The 22,001-nt window shown below is 47.9% G+C and overlaps 1 protein-coding gene across 1 annotated transcript in view; it reads left to right on the top strand.

Moving 5' to 3' along the window:
• Positions 1-22,001, top strand: part of UBE2O (ubiquitin conjugating enzyme E2 O) — a 1,359,828-nt gene that overhangs the window by 1,130,222 nt on the left and 207,605 nt on the right. The window contains exon 15 of the mRNA XM_069654680.1: positions 11,755-11,891. Coding sequence (XP_069510781.1) covers positions 11,755-11,891 — 137 coding nt within the window. The remainder of the gene's footprint in view (positions 1-11,754; positions 11,892-22,001) is intronic.

The raw sequence follows: 22,001 nt of genomic DNA on the forward strand, positions 1-22,001 counted from the left end.
TCCGAGAGCCCATTCCACCAGAGCGATCGCAGCTACCACGGCGTTCCTATCTGGTGTGCCCCTGCTGGACATATGCAGGGCTGCTACGTGGAGGTCGACGCACACCTTCACGAAATTCTACTGCGTCGACCGGGATTCCAGGGAGGAGTCCAGGGTCGGCCAAGCAGTGCTGCGCAACCTGTTCGCCTGAGGTGAGCCTGGTGAGGAGGTAAGATGCTTAATGTTGAGTTGATGTGATGCTTAATGTTGAGCCTTTGCCACCTCCCGTGGTTGTGCATGTGTGTACTGCTATGTATTCTTTATTCATGAGCATGTGAATCCATGCCAGACCCCATGCTGGAGAAGGAACAAGTTACTTACCTGTAACTGTTGTTCTCCAGCATGGGTCTGGCATGGATTCACATGCGAACCCTCCCGTCTACCCCTCTGCGGCTCTTCACTTGGTCATACTGCCACTTCACGTGCTTCCAAATCTGAAGATGGCTGCCAGAGGCGGTGCTTAGGTAGAGGGCAGTCATTGGCTGTGGTCAGTATGACGCAGAGACCAGTGATTGGTTATTACTACGAAAGACAGATCAGAAACGAAACTGATACTGGTTTTTTCTTTACCGAGGATTCCCAGCCTGACGACGGGGAATATTCATGAGCATGTGAATCCATGCCAGACCCATGCTGGAGAACAACAGTTACAGGTAAGTAACTTGTTCCTTATAAAGCGTCACACTTGGCTGAGGCAGTCGGAGTTCAAACCTGAGACCCAAGCCAATCTTATAGACATGCCGCTAGAGCCAAACGTACTATTCTGTAAGGCAGTGGAGCAAGCCTTAAAGACAGCCAAGGATGAGTACGAGACCCTAAAATCTCTCTGCCAACTCACAAATAAACCCTCAGGACAGAGGGGAAACAATAATTGTTGTCGCTTTCGGGGCCAAAGCTCCCAGAGCGGTTCTAACTATTATCAAAATCAGGGAACCTCATGGGGCAACAATCAGTTCCAGTCTTCACAGGGCTTCCCCAGTGGGCAGCGCAGGGGCCGCACTAGAGGTAGAGGCAGCCCCGCCAGAGGTGGTACGCCACTGAGTAAGTAGTGACGTTCCGCTTTGGGTCCCCTCCCATGCATCCCCAGTAGGGGGTGCATTTCCACCTTCCCCCACGCATGGGCGGGATCACTTCGGACAGATGGGTGCTGTACAGTGTCCGGAGGATATTGTTTAGAGTTACTAGGGCGCCCCCACAACCGTCCTCCACGACAGAAGGTACACTGGTTGGACTATCAGAAAATCCTCCTCGAGGAGATCGCCATTCTGCTTGCAAAGGACGCCAAAGAAGTCGTCCCAATCAGCCAGGTAAACAAGGGTATTTATTCAACCTATTCCTTTTACCAAAAAAGATCTGACAATGTGCCCAGTATTTGATTTGCGCCCTGCAAACAAGTATGTCAAGCCACAAAAATTCTGCATGACTACACTACAAGAGGCAATCCCCTTACTAAAAAGGGGATTACATGGCAACATTGCATATGAAAGATGCCTATTTTCATATTTTCAATGTTCCCAGCGCACAGAAAATGTGTGTTTCAAAATAGACAACCAGCACTACCAGTTCAAGGTGCTGCCCTTTGAAATAGCCTTGGCTCCAAGGGTATTCACCAAGGTATTGGCAGTGGTGGCAGTGCACCTGCGCAGGCAGGCAATCCCATGTACCCTTACATTGACTGGCTTATTACAGGGGAGTCCCCCCTAATTTGCAGACTCCATCCAAAGAACAACTGACCTCCTCTTCCAGTTGGGTTTCTCAATCAATGAGAAAAATTCAAGTCTGGTGCCAAGCCCCTCAAAACAGTTCCTAGGAGCTGTCCTAGACACCCAAGAGGGGTTGGCCTTTCCATCAGAGGAAAGAATTCGAAATATGTTGCTGCAGATTCCTCAATACCAGGCCGGTCGCCAAATAAGGGTGCGCAAAGCGATGTTTGCTAGGCATGATGGCATCTTGCTTTTACCTGGTTCCCCACGCGTGCCTGCAATGACCCATGCAGTTATGGTTGCCGAAATGGTGGTTGTTTCGCCAACACTAGTAGAGAGTCTTCGCTGGTGGCAAGAGAGAGAATCTTACGAAGGGGAAACCCTTCTACGATCTAGAGCTGCAGGCCATTGTCACAACAGGCGCCTTCCTAGCGGGGTCCGGAGCCCACTACCTTCACCATACAGCTCAGGGTCTCTGGTCTCGCACATTGGCTCAGAACCACATCAATCTGCTAGAACTTCTGGCAGTCTTTAGATCGCTTCGGGCATCCTATCCAACCAGTCAGTGCAGATCCTAACAGACAGCATGACTGCAATGTTTTACTTCCACAAACAAGGGGGCTCTCGTTCTCCCAATCTGTCCAAGCTTGCCCCAAAAATTTGGAAATGGGCACTCAAGCGGAAGATTTACCTGTCATCCCAACATGTTCCAGCGGAACTCAACTCGCTAGCAGATGCTCTGAGCAGGGATCCCCTCCCAGAGGAACACGAGTGGCAACTACACAAAGAGGTCGTAGGAGACCTTTTCTCTCAGTGGATTTTCCCCACTATAGACCTATTCGCCACAAGCGAAAACAGGCAATGCCCACACTTTGCATCCAGGTTCCCCCAGCCAGGCTCCAAGGGGAACTTGGTCAGGGATGTTTGCCTATGCTTTTCCACCAATCCCTCTAATGAGGAAGGTGGTGAACAAGATCCACAGGGAACCGATGATGCTCATCCTGGTTCCTCCTATGTTGGCAAGACAACCATGGTATCCACACCTACGCAAACTGGTGGTGTGCGAATCCCCCCCCCCCCATCAAGCTCCTGCGCCGGTACAACCTACTCTCCCAGCACGAAGGGCAACGGTGCATCCTCAGCCCAACTCGATGTATGGCTATCTTGAAAGAGTCAAGAAAACCTAACACGAGGCACTGTTACTATGTTGGTGCCAGAATAAGCAAATCAACCCAGTTGATTGTACTCCTTCTAATGTTGTCACCTATATGCTCCACCTACTGGATGGGATGCAGGGTTAGTGTTTAACACAATTAAAGTGCACCTGGCAGCTTTATCAGCCTACACCACTTCCTATAACAAGGTGTCATGGTGGAAAGTGCCAGTCAAAGCATTTATGGAATGGGTAAAAAGACTCCACCCTCCAATTTCTAACCCACCACCAGGTTGGGACATTAATGTCGTACTTGCTAAGCTCATAGGACCTCCCTTAGAGCCGATGCACAAATCTAATCTCAAACACCTGACTTATAAAACTGCCTTCTTTGTAGCCATAACCTCCATAAGAAGGGTCAGTGAAATTCAAGCTCTGTCAGTGCAGGATCCTTTCTTTACTATTCATAAGGATAAACTGGTTTTACGCACTCTCCCTAGGTTCTCACCTAAGTACATTTCCAAATTCCATGTTAACCAGTCTATTGTACTACCGGCCTTCTTCCAAGAACCCAAAATCTCTGCTGAGGTGAAACACCACACACTAGATGGGCGGTCCTCTACTATGTAGACAAAACCAGACTGCTAAGAAAGACAGATCAGCTGTTCGTCTCCATAGCCCCAGGTAGAGAAGGAGATTGCGTCTCTAAGAATGCCATCTCTAGGTGGATAGTCAGATGTATCCAACTGTGCTATTCCCTTTTAGATAAAACGTTGCCTTTTACGCCGAGGGCCCACTCTACAAGAGGTACTGGAGCCACTCTTGCTTTCATTGCAAATGTACCCCTTGACAGCATTTGCAAATCAGCTACATGGAGCTCTATTCACACCTTTACTCAGCACTACTGCATTGACATTCATTCCAAGACAGATACTCAAGTGGGACAAGCGGTTCTAAGACATTTTTTCGCTCATGAACCTTCTCACATCCCACCTCCTTCAAACACTGCTCGCTAATCTATACACAGCATGTGATCTAAGCAGGTTCCACAAGCCTCAGAAGGGATACATTACTCACTGTAACTGTATTTCTAATGCTTGTATATGCTTAGATTCACATGCGCCAGCCCTTTCTCCCCTCTGAGAGAAGGTGCATGGATGCTTGTAGTCTTATCTGCTTGGATACTCTGTACTCGCGCTACACCTCATGCTGCCTCATGTCAGAAAAAATGCAATCTGAGGGTCCTACACGCGTGAGGGATCATGGGTACAGGGGACGTCACACTAGGGATAGTATTACTGGCACGCCCTGGTTCGACGCCCCTTTTCGAGTTTTGAACTACAAACAAAAACTCTGCAGCTTCCACTAGATGTCGGCCTTTGCACAGCATGTGAATCTGAGTAGATGCAAGCATCAGAAATACGATTGCGGTGAGTAATGCATTATATATATATTTTCTAGGCCTTTGCGTTTCAACACAATAGTTATTAACAGTAACACTTTTAACCCAACACAATCCTACTAAAATGCATATATACAAAACCAATGGGCCTAAAGGGTTAATGCACGAAATGGGTCCACAGCCTAGAAAAGGGAAGGAAGCAGGTAATGCAAAGAGTCTTTAGGCAGTTCTGCAGTAATCACAATCCTAACTGAAAGACAGTCCCGTCCCTAAGAAGAGGGGAGCCTACTGCTGAAATGTACTTGCAATGCTGGCGCACGCGGTAGTGCAGATGAGCAAAATGGGTTCTCTTGTAGGGTCTGTAGCAGCTCAGGAAGGTGGGTGAGGTGATGCAGAATAGGTTCCCACTATTTGTGGAGGGTCTCCCCGAGAGGGCAGAACAGGTTCCAGGAGTTGGGAATAGTTTCATAGCTCAGGCTATCTGTGAAAAGGAGAGGGGCCCTCAGGGGCCACTTGTGCCTAAAAATGGATGAATGCGCTAGGGCCCAGCGGTAAGGGTTGCAATTACTCACTGACCCCTGGCGCACTCCGGAGCAAACTTCAGCAGTTGAGTGCAATTTGGTTGCAGGTTCAAACGCAGCAATCACGTGGCTGAGGCTTTCAGCAGCGAAGTTAGCATTGATTCCCAAACGGGACAGTGGCGATTTCTCCTCTCCTGGTGGATGGATCAGGCCAGTTTCACTGTAGCACTTGCAAAGTTTGTCACCACGGCTGGGCGACACGGTAACCGCGTGTACTCTGGTTCAGGTGCTCTTTACTCCAGACCTGTGAACGCCAAGTGTACGAAATTCGGTGTGAGAGTGCCGTGAACAGAGCTCGCGAGGTACCAAGTTAAAAGGGCCTCCTCGAAACGGCAGCGGTATCGGAGCAAAGATCCTGCGCAAGCTGGTTGGCCCAGGGACACTTCTAAGAAAGCTTACTTGCAGAAAGTGCCGAGAATAGTTAGTCCCGCTATACCAATGGGTCGAAGCGTCTTCGCAGATCTAGTTCGATCAGATGCAGAGGGGTCCAGCAGGACAACAGCGGGCTCAAGGTGCCAAACCTTCCACCGGGTCACCAGTGGTTCCTCGACTCTGCTTCTTAGTTTCAGGATACTTGGAGCCTATCCTTCATTCAGTGAGAACTCCAGACATCGACATGGTATGGGTGTTTGGAGCCTTCTCTAATCCAGAATCTCCTTTGCGCCAAAACGAAGGACCCAATGGGAGATCTGCTCACAGACAGGCACACAATACATGGACCAATCATGGATCAATCATGGACCATGGTGATCCCAGGCATTCACTGCACACCAGACTCTCTGGCACTCAGGATGTGTATTGGAACCAAACAGTCCAGCCCACTTCCTGGAAGAACACACAAGGCATGTAGAAGCCTGCAAAAGCTTGGCGTTTCGCAGGAGAATGTATGCCCAAATAAGGACTAACCCAGGTCGGCTCGACCTGGGAAAGGTGATGGAGCAAGATGACCAAAGGACAGGACAAAGAACCTTGTGGCATGGCCATTTTGGAGCCAGGCCACCTATTCATGCCAAAGGCGGAAAACGCGGTATAACTGCCAGGAAAGTGTTAAAAACACATGAATAGATAAGCTGCCACCAGCCCTGTCCAAGGCACATCTGCACTTCTAAAACAAAATCCTTCGAGAGTATCTACGGCCTTTAGAAATGACAGGAAGACCCAAGTGCACTATACTGGAAGGTATATTGTGCACTTGCAACATGTTGCAGAAAAGTTGCAACATTGCAAGGACTAAGGGAAACAGTCTCCCAGTACTAACCGTCTTAAAGGGCATGTCCGTTTTCCCATAACAAAGTGAGCGAAAAGCACAGGGGAGTGAATCTGAAGGCTGTGCTCCTCTGGCAAAGTCAGACTAGGGTGTATAACGGAAGGAGAAAGTTTGAGGGTACACAACTGGAGGGAAAATTACACATGAAATGGAAATCTTTCCTAACACCCTGCATAACATTCAAATGATTTCCCAAATCAATCAAACGCATATCTAGGCCATACAGCAATACAGGCTCAATCTACATCGTGTAAAATCTTAAAATAGAGAAAATGGAGACTTTACACACTGTGGAAAAAAAGACATTTAATCTGTGAAGAAAGGGAGCAAAGTTTCCATATAAAATAGATATCCACATCTGCACACAAGCTGTATTAGACAAATTATAGCCCCAAGTATTTAAGAGAAGGAACTTGTTCCAATCTCTCAGAGCCCACTATCCAACACATGGTTTGGGTCTTGGGAGAACTTAAAAAGACGATGACTCTAGATATGGCTTCATTGTGATGCAGATTATTAGCAAGTTTGTAGAGTCCAAATAGATGCAACTTAAATTGCAAGCCCTGTGCTGTTCTATTAAAGAGGATGAAATTGTCAGCAAAAGCAAGCCAGGTTAACCCTTTAATTGCCATGGGTTTTTCCCCTCAGTGCCAAGGCCTTTTTTGGTGATTTCGGCATGTTGCCATTCAATGCCTTGTAACTTTTTTGTTACATGAGGTATCTCGTCAAAATTTGGCCCTTTTTTTCCCCACATGTAGGCGGCCGTAACGCCACCCAGGAATCCTAGGTTGCTGTAGGGGGGTGAGAGAAAATAAGCAAAACGGGTGAACATTTTGTTTTTTCAAAAAATTCCAATAAAAGCCTGTGGTTTTTTCCTTGTAAGAGCTAGGAACAAATGGTTTGCTGTGCTGAATTCCCCAATTTCCTGGTTTTCAAGAACAGGTTGAGTGGAAACGAAAAGAAATTATTTTGATGTGGCTATCAACCATTTTGTGAGAGGTAGGCGATTTTGGCCTTTTTTGCCAATTGGACATGCATCGACAGAATGGAAGAAAAGGGTAGGAAAGCTGAATTGGAGGACAGAAGGGCATATATTTCTGAAAAGTAGACAAAATTCCAAGTTTAGGAAGGGGTGATTTTTGCGTAGGTCGGGCAACAACTAGGTAGGGGAAAATGCCATAGATTGGGGGAAAATGACCGAAAAAAAGGTATGTGGTGGACATGGTTGGCTTGGTATGGCAATGGCTTCTATGAATTTTGAGAAAAGCAATGCTCCGCTACATTCCCCCGACTCTTGCAGTTAGGAAAGCGCACATTTTTTGTAGTGTTTTACAAAACCACAAGCCAAACACTGGGCCATGGTAGACAGGAGTTTTATGCTTATGGCCTGAACAGAGGCACTTAGCATGAGGAAAACCAATGTGGTGAGGAACGGCAAGCATGCATTTTTTGAAAGAGCACAGGCAGACCTTTTCAAGGGTAGGTGACTTGTGCAGGTTACAAAAGTGTATGGTGCCTAAAGCAGCAACTAAATGTAGGGCACATTTGGGAAATGAAAGGCTTGTGTGACAAAGGGCACCAGCAAATGGGTCAAAACGTTATGAAAACCACACAAACAAATGTTATACCTTCCCGCGTTCCCACACGTGTACCGATGAAAACGGTACCTCACGTGTGAGTGTGCACCTACCTGGGCGCCAAGGGGGAAGCTGAACACACCCCTAACCCCAAGTCTTTTCAGACATCTGAATTTCATGATTTTTCCAGATGGGCACATCATACAGATATGGGCCTAGGGTGTCCAGGCCCCCAAGGAAAATGGGGAACCCCATGCATTTCCGAAAAGAGGACACCCGTGGGAATCCGCAGAGGTATGATTTGCGCAAATCTGCCCAGAATTGATTACCCAGACACCCCCGCAAAGTGCGGAATGTGGGGGGAAAAGATGCATTTTCCGCACATTTCACTCGGCTCACCCATCGAAACATGCCGCCAATAACACATGGCCAACTGTCCCGCGTTCCCACAGGTGTCCTGATGAAAACGGTACCTCACATGTGTGGGTGCACCTACCTGGGTGCCAAGGGCAAAGCATAAAACACAGGTAACCCCAACTCTCTTCGCAGTTTAGTAAACTAAAGTAATTCAAAATGGCAGGCTGCCCTTTAGCAGGGGCTGAGGGGCTCCCCTACACCGCCAGGTAATTTTCTATTGTGAAGGGGGTTGCACATCTCCACCCCCTCTCCAATTGGATGGGGGCCACCTCATGTACACCGGCCTGGGGGCATAAATCCACCCCCAGGGAGGGCTTCAAGAGGTGCCCCCACCCTTTCCACTTGGTGTGGGAGGGGGGGGCCACAACCCTTTCAGGGGGGGCAAAAGAATCCCAGCACCCTTACCCGCACCCCCATCCCCATTCTATTTCACTTTTTTCTTGCCCCCTTCCCTGGGGGCAGATGATCAGCCATCTGCCCCCAGGCTTGTGCACGTATGTGCCCCCATGCTTTGGCGGCCGAGGGGAGAGGACTGCTTACTGTAAGCAGCCCCCCTCTCCCCCACGTCACAAACGTATCCCTGGTGTCTAGTGGGCATGGCTGCCCAAGCATCAATCGCCATGCGCCCGATCCGTGGGCAGCAATGCTGTTACAAAGGGTGTCGTTGGAAAGGGGAGAAGCTCCCCTTTCCAACGACACCTCCCTCGATCTCCGGCTTGAAATACAGCTGGAGATCGAGGGGGAGAAAGGTGAACACTCACCTTTTATTTTCACCGCAGCAGCCCGAAATGGCAGCTGCAGTGAAAATTACTTTCACGTCGGCGTGCTTTACGCACGCCGACGTGAAACTGAAGGTAATCCAGCCCCCTGGCAGTGAGGGGGGACCTCCCCCTCACATAGCCCGGGGGTTGGATTACAGTTTTGTGTGATCCCTGCTTTGCAGGGATCACACAAAACAAAGTGCCGAAAAGGACGAGGTATCTCGTCCTTGGCAACAGGGAGGCAATTCCAAGGACCAGAACTCGTCCTTGGCACTAATGAGGTTAAACTTAAATGCCCCAACCTAGCTGCAAATATGTTGGGTGGGTGCCTGCCACAGAGACTCAATGTTACTTACGAAGAGATTTAACTCGATCAGAGCTAGTGTACAGCCCGGTTTTAGGCCAATACAGGATAGAAAGCGGCGACTCCTTAGTAAAACGTATCTTTACAGAGGTGTGTTTATGCAGCAATGCCACTAGCTGTACCAATTTCAACGGGACATTTAACTTTAATAATTTTGTTCATAAGATTGATCTAACATGAGTCAAGCACACTAGTAATTTCCAAGAAGGCCATGTATATGGGACCTTCTTCATTATACTTGGCTCTGTTCAGTAAGTGGGCAATGAGTGTTGCATTCAGATCCGTCCCCATGCTTTTCCTAAACCAACCTGAAATCTAGAGCCCTCAATTGTGGACAGTTGCCATAGAGGTTCATAATCACTTCTATTCCTCTACACTGCGCCCAGATGCTGTGCCTCGTAGCTTACAGCAGAGTCTTACAAAAAGAAAAAAAATCTGTACAGCTGTTACACCTGACTATTTCACCTTTCCTTACCTTGGAAACTCTGGACACTAAAGCACAATACTAGAAATTACTTCTTTGCAACCACCTTGCCACTCATCTTCCAAAAACATTGCACAAAGAACCCTAAAACTGCTTCAAGCTGCTCCCAGAGCCAATCTAGAGAACAATCCTCGCTCCTTCCGCCCAGTGCTGCACCGCATAGAATATAGCTGAGTCCCATGGAAAAATTTGGTCCGGCTGTCACCTTCCTCCCTAATCCTAATTTCACTCCATCTCAGCCTATTCTTTGCTGTAGCGCTAATCATATCAACTATTATATATGCGACTGCATAAGCTGTATCTGCCACCTGCATGCCATATGATTATTGAATGTCTAATCAGATCAGACTACGTTCTGACCAAGGGCTAGTGAAACCACAGCACTTCGAATATATAACAGATGGCAGCAAGCACTATACAAATACCACAGAACATTAATAGAACAAGTTGCATAGTTTACGAGTAATGTTTGTTTTGATGGATAGTGTCTTTGCAGGTTACTAATCTGCCAGTCCTCCTTTCCTCTGTTGCCTCTTAATGCTCCTCTGATGGGTAGTATCTGGGGAGCTGTTTGTTTGGGGCAATGCAACATCACATACACCCTGGACACAGTCACTTTCTGGTGGAGCCCAACCCTCGTGGCACAGTGGGTATGGGTGGCCCCACCCTGAGACATGCAAGTGTCATTCAAAGGTTTCAGAAATCCTCGCCTGCAGGCTGGCCGTTTCAAATATACAGAATTCGAAAAGGGGACATGTTATCAGTCACAAACAGTGTTACCGGGTAGGCATGTAAATTGTTCTCCTTCAGCATGATCTATATTTTTATGGGGTGAAGAGTGCAGCAGTGGTAAGACTAGAAGCATGGCAAGCTCTGCCTGCAAGTCTTATTGAAGTACACAAGCACTGCAAGTTTGTTCTGGAAATCTATGCAGATGGTAGTTGAGACTTACACTTTGAAAGGGTTATGGTTGTTTGCCTTACAGTAAAGCATTGGGACCTGCAAATCGTAACAGTTGAATGGGACAAGTTCTTTGAGTTAAGAAGAGGAAGCGAACATAAGCATAGGGGGAATTCTTTAAGAATGAGCCATAGCACCAATCAACACATGAGCCAGGAATGATGTTTGTAGGAGCCACCATGGTGGTTTCCGATGCAGAATTTTGATCTGGTCTTCTTTGCCCCTTTTGCCTGTATCCAAAATGTTAGGACTCTTCTGCAAGATAACTGAATGCTATTGAATCTACTATGGAGTGGAGCTTTCGAAGGTTTCTTTCATGAATCCGGTTGCATCCAGTTGCAGTGTGGCTGAATATTTCATTATGGTAGCATCATTTTGATTGGCATCCCAAATTTACTCCCAGGTGCCTTGTTCCATGGTTTGTATGTCAGAACTTGATACGTGGAGTCAAAACTACTACAGAGCATTCAGAAAGCAGGTCTATTAAAGCAGTGCTCCAGGGAGTTCATTTTTGTGACTCCACATTTTGAAAGCTGTTCCATTTTGTTTTAAGTCGCCTTGTACATGTGGTGGATTTCACACTGAGGTGAATAGGTTCAGTTGTCCTCTAGCACCACAATTATTGGGTATACAGTGTTTATATCGAATCCTATATATTGAATGCCCATATATCAAATGTTTTATCTTGAAAACCTTTATAGTGAATGTATTTAGGGTGGGGTAAAGGGTTAAATATTTTTGGGAAACGGTCGGGATGGGTTTTTATGGGAGTCGGAAACGGGTTGGGGGGCAAAAAAGAGAGAAAAATGCATTCACTATAAAGGTTTTCAAGATAAAAGATTCGATATATGGGTATTTGTTATAAATTGCCTCGATATAAAGACATGTAACTAATTATTGTACTTCCATTTAAGGTCCAGATCTTCCCATGATCTTCACTGCCATCTTGCCATATACACCATTTGCTTCTGCAGTCTTCCTTACTCCTTGCTGTTTGTGGAGAGCAGGCATCATAAACTTCTGTTCAATTCTGCTTCTTTCCATAGATACTCATTCCTTTAAGAAACTGGAGTTCCAGCCACCAGAAGCCAAGAAGTTTTTCAGCACCGTACGAAAGGAGATGGCATTGCTGGCAACTTCTCTGCCTGATGGCATCATGGTTAAAACCTTTGAAGACCGAATGGTAAGCACCTTGGGCGTCATGCTTTTACATTTCCACCTTGCTATGTTTTGTTGTGAACATAAAAGTAGGACATTTAATCTTTCTTAAAATAACACATTGAAAATGACTCCATAAGTATTTGTCTAGAGGAATTTGTTAGTCTTCTCAGTGGATTATCATTTACTCCTACGTCCCGTCCCCTTTCCTCCATACTTGTGGGACATTCCGTCCTTCGGGGCGGGACCAGCAAACTTTTTTTTTTAAAAGCATCAAAAAATGTTGTCCTTTTATTTTTACATGGGGTATCACACGTGGCCGTAACCCCGCCCTCCTGAGCTCTGCATCGCCCTTCAGTCCTTTTCTCTGCACGGTCAGGGCTGGAAGTGCTAACATCACTGGGAATTTTATTCCCTTTGTCCTTCCTTCCTGCTCGGTTCCTCGGTCATCTAGTCCTCCGTCTATGCCGGAGCATCTAAGATTCGTGTCCTATTCTTCATGCAAACGTCGTTTTGCTAGGGCTGATCCCTACTCTCTTTGCTTGGAGTGTCTAGGCCCGGAACATCGTTGGGATTCGAGCTTCTACTGTGACTCCTTATCCGTCCGGGCACTCAGTCGTCTTCTTCAGTGGGAGGAAGTGTTTCAGCGTGGTGTTCCACCTCATTTCCAGCTTTTCATCGAAAATAAGAAACGCCCCTTAAGTTCTTCACTTTTTAGGGCGCCGCGGCAATGGGGACTCCTTCCTGGGGTGTTCAGGTCCGGGAGGGGCTTGTGTAGCTCTGTCACCGGAGTGTTCTCAGAAGGTTCCCGCAGCGGACCTGCCAGTACCAGACACCGTTCCGAGGTTCACCATTCGGGTGCTAAGGTTCAGCCCAGTTCGTCTGTGGCTCTGGATATCGGGATTTGCCCTGAGGTTTCCATTTCTGGAGCTTTCCACACCGACACCGGGGTACGCCCTGAGGTCTCAGTTTCTGGAGCTTTCCATACCGAGTCACGGCTCACGGCCCCTCTTGAGGGAGCTACAAGTCCTTGGTTAAAATCCAAGGTTGTTGTTCTTGGGGCTAAAGTCAGCACCGACGGATCCAAATGATCCTCTTTGAAGGTCTGGTCTGTGAGGTACATCCCTCAACTGTCCCACACTTAGGGTTGTGGTGGTACCGGTTCTTTCGAGGAGTCAAAGAGAGCGGTTACGAACCATTACCCTTCCACAACCGGCTCTTCTGAGGTTCCTCCACTGGAGGCTAATTTTGGGGCCAGTTCTAAGATGTCCAGTAAACATATGAGACCACCCAGTACCGGCTCTCCCGAGGATCCTTGTGTCAAGGCTGAGGGGTTACTTGAGTCCCCCGACTCCCCTGAGGAGACAATTGCCTCATCTCCACATGTGACACAGTTCTCCTCGGGCGTCGACAAAATGGCGGCCCAACCTCCATGGTCCACGGCGGCCATTTTGGATACCTGTTAAACTGACGTTCACGTGGACTGGTGCTGGGAGCATTCCTTTTGGGGCTGAGCAGCCTTTTCCCCGCTATGTGGACAACAGAAATCCATTCCGCCCTTCATTTGACTGGCACGCCCGGACACCGCTGCCTCATAATCTCGCTACCTCCTGCTCCCCTGATTTACGTGAACCTGGCCGGTGGTGGGCCTTCCTGGCAACCATCCTCCTTGTGTTCATGGGAGTATGCCCATCACGAGACGCCTCGTCCTGTACCAGTGCCAAAGCCTTTGGCCTCCACCGCTTCCTTCTGGACCTTCTCCATTTCTTCCTCCTCCTGCCCCTGTTGTCTCCTATAGAGAAGACACCAACGGACCAGGACAACATTTTAAAACCTGAGGCAGTATGCGTGGTGGACCAGTCTTCTGTTCCCGCCTTGTTGGATGAGCCTCAAGCGGATCAGGACAGAGATGAGCAGCCCAGCTCGGTGAGAGCATTCCATGACCGAGTCCTGGATAGGATGGCCTTCCTTGACATTCTAGTACCTGAGGGGTCCCCCACTCAACAGGGGGTGCTTTCGGGAGCCTTTACTCTGTCACCTCAAGAGTGCACCGGCCAGTTCCTCCAGAAGGACGTTTTGGCTGAGGCCTGCGAAGTCTGGGATAAACCCCACACTGGGCAACACATCAACAAGAGAATTGACGCTCGATACAAGCTTCACACCTTTGAAGCGATGGCCGTATTGGCTTGTCTGCTCCCATCCTCAATGGTTCTGGCAGCGGCCATCATACAGTCCAAGCTGGCCTCTGCATGTTCAACAGCAGCAGCCCAAATCCTATCCAAGGAGGATAAACGTCTGGACTCCTTGGGCTGTGGAAAGAGTTAACCGACTGCCAGGAGTGCATTCCTGCGGATAGGCTAGATGACTTTAAAGCCGGTTTGTCGGATGCCAGAGTGTTGGCACAAGATCCACTGAAAGCTGCGGCACACCACATAGATAACTCGGCTCAAGGCCTTATGGTAGGGGCTGACACCACCCGCCAGGCGTGGCTCCATGTGACGATGTTTTCAAAGGAAGTGCAAGACCTTCCTTTTGATGGCAAGGAATTGTTTAATTCTTCTACCAACGATGAGCTCACAAGACCAAAACGAGTACCCAAACCGCCAAATTTCTATCGGTCTTGGCGAAAGCTCCAGCTAAGGCCCCTTCTACACAGAGGTCAGGGTCCCAAACTCTATCCTTCTCTGGGTTCAGGGGGTTTCAAGATCGTTGTGCGTGCCAAACTGAAACTTCGGTTGGCGGGACCCGCCGAAAACAACAACGGCAAGGTTGTTGGTTTTTCTCTCGGCCCTCAGCCTCTTCTTTAGGGACAGGTAGTCTCCCTGCCGACAAATTAGCAAAATTACATTTGTCGGTCGCACTAGACACCGGTGGGAGGACGAATCTAGTTTCATCTGGAGGTGTGGCAGACCATCACCGAAGACAGGTGGGTTTTGTCCATCCCTCGGGTGGGCTTTCGCTTGCCCCTCACCCAACCCTTCAACCCTCCCTGCCAACAGATCGGGACGCCCTCCCTCAGAGCCGAGGTACAGAAACTTCTAGACCTCAGAGCGGTGGAACCTGTTCCCATTGAGGAGCAAGGGGAGGGCTTCTACTCTCGTCTGTTCAGTGCCCAAACTCAACCAAGCTGGCCTGCGCACTATCCTCAATCTTTCCCAGTTCAATCTTTCTCTTCCCCAAGAGAAATTCAATATGATCACGCCTTGCCAATAAAGTCCTCTCTTCGGAAGGGCGACTGCCTTGGTGTAGTGGACCTTCAGGACGCTTACATGCAAATCCTGATAGGCCGCATTGGAAATATCTCCGGTTCTCTCTGGGAGGGGAACATTTTCAGTTCCATGTGTTCCCTTTTGGTCTCAGCTCGGCGCTGCGTGTCTTTACGAAGATGTAGGTCATCACAGCTTTCCTTCGGCTACAGGGCGTTCATGTATCTGTATTTGGACAACTGGCTCCTACGCAGTCCTTGTCAACAGACGGCATTGAATAATCTCCAGTCTCTCCTCCAGCTCCTGTTCCGCCTTGGGCTGTTGGTGAACTGACAGAAATCTTCCATGATGGTCTCCCAAGACCTGATTTTCCTGGGTTTCCGTTGGAATACGATCAATACCAAGGTGTTCCTAACAGCGGACAGGATTGCGGATCTAGCCACCACGTGTCAGCTCTTCCTCCAGTCTTCACACATGATGGCTTGGTGGTTTCAGAGACTTCTGGGCCTCATGGCTTCTTGCGTGCTTGCCCTTCCTCTTGCACGTCTGAAAATTAGGTGTACTGAACTGGCTCTTTCGGAGCTCTTGGTCTCAGGCTTTGGACTCGGATTCCAAGATGATCCCAGTTCCATCCTGCATGATGGCGGATCTACTATGGTGGTCCTCGACCAACAACCTTTCTGTGGGGGCCTGATTTCAGGAGCCCGGGCCACAAGTGACGGATACCACAGATGACTCCCTTTTGGGGTGGGCAGTAGCGCTGGTTCATCTCCAGGTATTCAACCTGGGGACACTTCAGGACAGACAGTTTCATATCAATTATCTGGAACTCCTAGCTGTTTTTCTGACGCTAAACGCCTTTCAACCGTCCCTCACAAACAAGGTGGTTCGTATTTGCACGGACAACTCTGTGGTGATGTTTTATATCAACAAGCAGGGTGGTACCAAGTCGCCTCTCGGACCTAGCCATTCAAATTTGGGAATGAGCCATCCAGCATGACATTTGGCAGCTGGCTGTACACGTTCCGGGTCACATCAATGTAACTGCAGATTCACTCAGCCGCCAGGCAGCAGCCAGCTACGAGTGGGATCTGAACACGGATGGTCTCGCTACCATTTTTCGCCAATGGGTCACTGAAGAAGTGGACCTTTTTGCGACTTTTACAAACGGGAAACTTCCCCTTTTATGCATCCAGGAACTGTCTTATGGTCTCCTCCCTAGGGGATGCTCTTGAGGTCCCGTGGCACAACATGAATGCCTAGCTTTTCCTCCACTGCCTCTGATTAATCGGTCACTCTGCAAGCTCAGGAATACATTGAATTGCGCTTTCCTGTTCATAGCTCTGTGGTGGCAAGCCAGATTCTGGTTCTTGGAACTTCAGCTTCTGTCAATTCGTCCTCTGATCAGATTGCCGTTGATTCCCGACCTGCTTCACCAGTGCAATCACCAGATGTGGCACCCCTCCCCACAATCGTTCAGCTTGGCGGCCTGGTGCCTGAATTCAGATCGTTGGCACAGTTTAACTTGTCCAAGGACAATATGCGCATTATCCAAGTGGCCAGAAAACCTTCTACGAGGTCTCAATATAGGAGCAAGTGGCTCCATTTTTTGCTACTGGTGTTTAGCTAAACAACTCGACACCAGGCACGCTACGATTGACACTGTTCTTTTCTTCATATCTCATCTCGCAGCTTTGGGCATTCTTGTCTTGCAGGACGGACTTCTCAGCTATTTGTCCACTGACAGCTGTTACTTTTTTTTTACTAATCCAGTCATTAAAAGGCATTTTAAAATGCTATTTGAATGTGGTCCTCACTGCCTTATGCCATAAACGATTTGAACCCATGGCCACTACTGATCCTGAAATACCTTTCTTGGAAGGTCGCCTTTTTGATTTCAGTGACATCGGCGAGGCGAGTAAGTGAGATCCGTCTGTAGAACACCCGTTCCTTACCTTTCATAAGGATATGGTGGTGCTCCGCAGTCATCCTTCTTTCCTGCCTAAAGTGGTTACCGATTTTCATTTGAATCAATCGATCTCATTACTTGTCTTATTTCCGAATCCGGCCTCAGATGCCGAGAGTCTTACACAACTTGGATGTCAGGCAAGCCCTGAAGTGGTCACTCGACAGAACGACTGAACTCGGGGGCTGCTCACAACTTTCACATTCGGAGACCGGAAAGGGAAACCTGCTTCAAAGGCAACTATCTCCCGATGGATTGCCTCCTGCTTTTCTGAAGCCTATACCATTCAGGGCCTTCAACATCCAAGGGACATCCATTCCCATCTTGTATGTGGCAAAGCGGCTGCTGTTGACTTCCAAAAGTATGTTCCTTGGGAAACCATTGCTAAGGTGGCTACCTGGTTTTCACATCAGCTTTTTGTAAGCATTACGGCTTGGACCTGAGCTCCAGGGCAGATGCTCGGTTTGGTCAAGCTGTCCTTAACAATTTATTCCAGTAAATGTTTTTTTTTCCCATCCATCCGAGCTAACTGGTGCATGCTTGGGAATCTCACACAAGTTTGGAGGAAATGAGACCGGACGTAGGAGTATAATAAAGGCACTCACCGTAGGGACTACCTTACTCCTAGTCCATTGTCCCCTTTCCTCCATATGCCCGCCCGCCATTTCCTCTAATAGGTATCCTCTATTATTGCTTAAAATATTGCTTTTTCTGGCGATGGAAAAGGACTGAAGGGCGATGTGCGGGCAGAGCTCAGAAGGGCAGGGTTACAGCCACATGCAGTACCTTGTCTAAAAATAAAAGGACACAAATTTTAAATCTTTGATGCTTTTTACAAAAGTACACTGGTGCCGTCCCGAAGGACGGAATGTCCCACAAGTATGGAGGAAAGGGGACTATGGACTAGGAGTAAGGTAGTCACTACGGTGAGTAACTTTATTAAAATAAGAGGATTATAATTCACAAAGCCTGTTAACAAATTTAACTTCAGTGATGCCAAGAATATTCTTCCAGCTTATCCCTAATGCTACAAGTCTTCTTGCGGCAATATAATTAAGAATGAATTGCCGGTTTCACATCTTTCCCTAATGAATCTCATGGTGGTACTTTTTACCTATGATCTTGACTATCCTGTCCATTCAAACTCTGTTGCTTTTGATTTCAAAATCCCCTCAGCCCACTCTGGCCCATGAAGGCCTAATGCTTCTACTTCATGTCACTTTTGTTTTGCTAGTTGAAATGGGCCCTCCTATACCACACAGAACAAATGACTCCTCCCCCTTTTTCAACAGTTTTGGAGTCACTGACTCCAAATCTGTGAAAGCCACCATTGTCTCCTTCCTACAGTATTAAAATGCTCGCCTTTTCCCTCACAACTATATCAGACCATTAGGGTTGGATGACCGCCTCCGTCATGTAGCCACTTAATTCTAGAGTGTTTTCCTACAGAGATCAACTACTCCTGTTGGTTCATTTGTCGTACTTTACCAGTTCACTTGTTGAAGTTATGGTCTTCTCCCTGGACCCTCTGAACTAGCACTTGACTCATATTTTGGCATGATCTTTCACCCTTTTTCTAATGGCTCTTAGACCTGACAATCATGTTAGACTTCCTTCACTGCTGTGTAACCTCCAATGTAACTTGTCATTTGTATTCTTCATGTGAAATTTGTGGTGGTCCTATTTAAATCCACCAGGACTGGGATTGGAGTAGCCATAGATCTGACAGGGCAGTTATCTTTTACTATTTCGGCTTGGTATTGATGGGTGAGATGGTCTTCCTCCATTGCCTTCCTTTTATGTTTTAACTTTGAGTTTTCTATTACATTTGTTGAAGTGAGTCGTTTGTCCGCTTAATGTACCCCATCATTTGGGTGTCTTGAATTGACAGGCTCTTGTAGCACTGTCTCTGTTCCCCCTTGACCTTGTTGTGCAATGGGCAGAGGTAGCAATCTGATTTCAAAATAACTTAAATGACGCTCTGTTTTTAACAGTTGCACTTAAGTGTCTGCTATTCTGTGGTTCTTCCGATATGGCAGTATTGCTCCTCCCTAGCTTTAGGCCTGGGTTTATCCAGCAAAGATTTTGTTCTGTTGTGTAGACATTTTCTTTGTACTCATCTTACAGAAATTGAATTTGTCCAATGCTATAAACGTGCAAGCATGAACATACTAAAGATTTGTTTTGCAGCAGTTGGCCCCTTTGCAGTTTCTCCATGTACTCAATTGCAATATGTTGCTTGCCGCATTAACCTCCATAACCCCCATGTCACTTTGTTCCAGTCATCTCTCTTCCTCTCCTGTGTCTGTGCAGAGCTATTCACCAGTCAACCCTTCTGCATTGCTCAATGCATCAATTGGCTGCCATGGGTCAGGAGCCATCGATATGCTGGAGCATAGGTTCCTTCCTCCCAAATACTTCCGCTTAGATATGTCTTCTGCGAAGGGATGCTGCTGAGTAGCAACTGGAATGACTGCCTGACCCGTGAGCTACATTACCACACACATCCTGTATGAATAATTGTGACTACCAAGACTTTAATCTTTCAAATTGAAGCAGCACAATGTGTGGGAATAGATGTAGTCCTGCTGGAGCAAGTCTTGGTGAAAACCGCATCATAATCGGATATGAAATCCCCCTCTGAATTGTGTGCAGTCTTGAGTGCTGAACATAGAACGGGCTTGACACAATTGCGGCTGGACAGCCGTTGCTGTCGTACGCGGAAGACTGAGTCGGCAACTGAGGTACAATCTGTCAGAGCTGCAGGCAGTGAGGAAACAGCCCGCAGCATGCTTGCCCTAACATCAATAGCGCTTTGCCACACGCTACTCTAAGCCAGCACCGCACCGCGCCCTTGCCCCGCTGTGATACGGGTGTCGGATCCAATATAATAGGACAATATAACGGCAAAGCATGGGCAGCTGTGAGACGGTGCTCAGCACTCATCAGATCATCCACAGCGTGGGACCACGGGCTGCCTTGCCAACGCCAGCCCCCACATGTGATACGGGCCCCAGAGCTAACATAACTGGGATATTTAACAGCACCGTGAGGTGGAGCCCTGCAGCCCAACTGCAATCCTCCTATCAGTGCTCCACCGCAAGACTCGGCTGATACTGGGCCTATCGATTATAATAAGCAAGGCCTGCAGAACCCGCTAACTACAGACAGACTGCAAATTTAAAGCAGCTAAGCAGAATATCGGCTGAGTGCAGGTCAGTTGCCCAGAGAGGCAGTGCTCAGAGTATACCCTGGCCCGCTGGCCCAACACCATACCAGCTTTACCCTCCATCTGCATTGCCCATTGTCTGGGTAGTTCATATTAACCGCAGCTGACACCAGAGCCCCAACAACACTGCAAAGCCACCAACATATGAAGCACCCACTGTCTGGGATATCCTGTTGGTAATGACCAGAGGCGGAGCCAAGGAGAGCAAGAAGGGACCCTTGGATGCGTTTGCAGGCACATCCCGGCCAGTCACCGACCCCGCCTACGCACAGGATCAGCCCCCCGCCGCCAGTTCTTCCACTAATTCGCCTATGGACACATATATAACCGCAATGCAGGCTGGCTTTGCGGCAGTGAACGGCAAGTTGGAAGACCTTGGTTCAACAGTGAATTCGATAAAAGCAAAACTTGAGGAGAGTGGACGGATCACGCCGGCCGGAAACCCGGTTGGAGATCTAGAAGCCACGCTTATCACACAGGGAAAAGGACATTGAACAGGTTAAAGAGCTGAAAATGGTAAAACTGAAATGTGATGACCTAGAACCGCGGTCGCACCGCAATAACATTAGGATAGTGGGCGTGTCGGAAAAACTGTTTGTCCCCCTACAGACATTTGCTGAGGACATGCTAAGATCCCTGTTCCCAGAGGCACAATTCTCTGTGCAATTCCTAGTGGAAAGGGCACACCGCTCCTTGGCTTTAGCTGGAGCCCCCCCTGCCCAATTCTTGCTCGCCTCCTCAACTACCGTGACCTGATACTATCACGAGAATTGGGATCACTACAATTTGATTCTACCAGGATTCATATACACCTGCATTTTTCATCTGGAGTACAGGTGGTCTGATGCAACTGACCAAGTCAAGCGCGCTCTGAGACTGGAAAATACCATAGAGGCAGAGTGCCTTACTCGTACATATTATCCGGTCGGACTGATCACCGACTGGAAAATACGTACCAGTGATGCACTCTGCCTCCAAGAAGCACTACTCGGTGCACTGAACTACTCCGGGCAATACGCCTCGCCAATTCAAAGTCCAAAAAAATCACAGCTATCCTTGACAAAGACCCTTGTGGTCGAAACACGTGTAGAATGGAAGACTTCAGTTTGTGCCTTTTTTTTATTTTGTACATTTATATCAGCGCGCAAAACCCTCAGGTATCTAGGTGCTAGTTACAGGAAGTGCATAGTGCAGAGCGTGTAGTAAAAGAACAAACATGTAGGTTACCGTCAAATAGGTTTGTGTACACAGCCTGGCAAAGCCTCGCCTCATGTTGCAGGGACCTACAGCAGTTAAGCAGACAAGATTAAGTATCCAGTACAGCACAAGGCTAAAGGGACAAAATATTACATTTCAGGGTAAAGCTTCCAAGTGCAGCACGATGGAGAGTCCCGATAAACCGGCAAGTAACGGTAATAAAACAAGGTAATCAATACAATGTGTGGCTGCTGAATAAGGAGACCAATGTAGTGAAAGCCAGTAGCGTAGGCAACATGAGGCTCTCTAGTTATGATCGGGTAGGAGTTATTGCAGTTGCAAGAGGGTAACAGGACGATTGGACATGTAGTTCAACTGCCAAAAGGGCAGAGTTAAGCATATGTATAGTCAAATCGGGGTATGTAGTAGGTTGGAAATTGAGGTCGGAAAAGTTGCATATTAGTTAAGCATGGTATTGACAATAAGAGAATCCCGATAGGTGCTTGCTGGTAGGCTGAGGTTGACCAATATTTGGAT

This window comes from Ambystoma mexicanum, chromosome 3q (assembly GCF_040938575.1).
Source record: "Ambystoma mexicanum isolate Mex_15411 chromosome 3q, UKY_AmexF1_1, whole genome shotgun sequence".
NCBI lineage: Eukaryota > Metazoa > Chordata > Amphibia > Caudata > Ambystomatidae > Ambystoma > Ambystoma mexicanum.